Source organism: Cynoglossus semilaevis, chromosome 17 (genome assembly GCF_000523025.1).
Source record: "Cynoglossus semilaevis isolate Cse_v1.0 chromosome 17, Cse_v1.0, whole genome shotgun sequence".
NCBI classification, from domain to species: domain Eukaryota; kingdom Metazoa; phylum Chordata; class Actinopteri; order Pleuronectiformes; family Cynoglossidae; genus Cynoglossus; species Cynoglossus semilaevis.
The window spans coordinates 13,720,515-13,721,380 of NC_024323.1; the positions used below are offsets into that span (position 1 = coordinate 13,720,515).

General features: G+C 45.4%; 1 protein-coding gene across 1 annotated transcript in view; it reads left to right on the forward strand.

The window, feature by feature from the left end:
• Positions 1–866, forward strand: part of ap2a1 (adaptor related protein complex 2 subunit alpha 1) — a 12,562-nt gene extending 11,696 nt beyond the window's left edge. The window contains exons 20-23 of the mRNA XM_017040244.2: positions 7–68; positions 353–422; positions 514–648; positions 749–866. Coding sequence (XP_016895733.1) covers positions 7–68; positions 353–422; positions 514–648; positions 749–826 — 345 coding nt within the window. The 3' untranslated portion in view covers positions 827–866. The remainder of the gene's footprint in view (positions 1–6; positions 69–352; positions 423–513; positions 649–748) is intronic.

Sequence of the window (866 nt, forward strand, 5' to 3'; positions counted from 1 at the left end):
AACAAGTTTTTCCAGCCCACAGAGATGGCGTCAAACGACTTCTTCCAGCGCTGGAAACAACTCAGCCAGTAAGTGTGTGTGTGTGTGATCTGTGGCGATATAATTAAAAAAAAAAACACTTGTGATCTGTGGCGATATAATTAAAAAATAAAAAAAAAAAACACCAAAAAAAAAAAAAAAACACTGGAGAAAATGACACATTTACTGACTGCCACCAGTCCTGAAAATAAAAGAAATATTTGTCTCTAGACAGGATTTCGTTTTTATTTATTTTAATGCAATTAATTTATCTGACTTTGACCAGAAATACTGACCTGTGTGTCTGTGTGTGTGTGTGTTTTCCTGCTGTCAGGCCTCAACAGGAAGCACAGAAGATTTTTAAGGCCAACCACAGCATGGACACTGAGGTTCTGAAGGCTAAGGTACAGACACACACACTCACACTCACACTCACACTCACACACACCTGGTCGTCTTCGTCCACCGTGATGACATGGGTTTTTTTTTTTTCAGTTACTGGGACTCGGAACAGCTCTGCTGGACAACGTCGATCCAAACCCAGAGAACTTTGTGTGCGCTGGAGTGATCCAGACCAAGAGCCAGCAGGTCGGCTGTCTGCTACGACTGGAGCCGAACGCCCAGGCACAGGTAGGACGCCACGACGTCATCAGGACATCATCAGGACCCACAGACACGGGTCACGGTTCATATTAATATATATATATATGTGTCTGTCCCCCCCCCACAGATGTACCGTCTGACCCTGCGCTGCAGCAAAGACTCCGTCTCCAAGCGTCTCTGTGAGCTGCTGGCACAACAGTTCTAGAAACACAGATCTGTCTGATGAGCAGTCCTCCCACCATCTC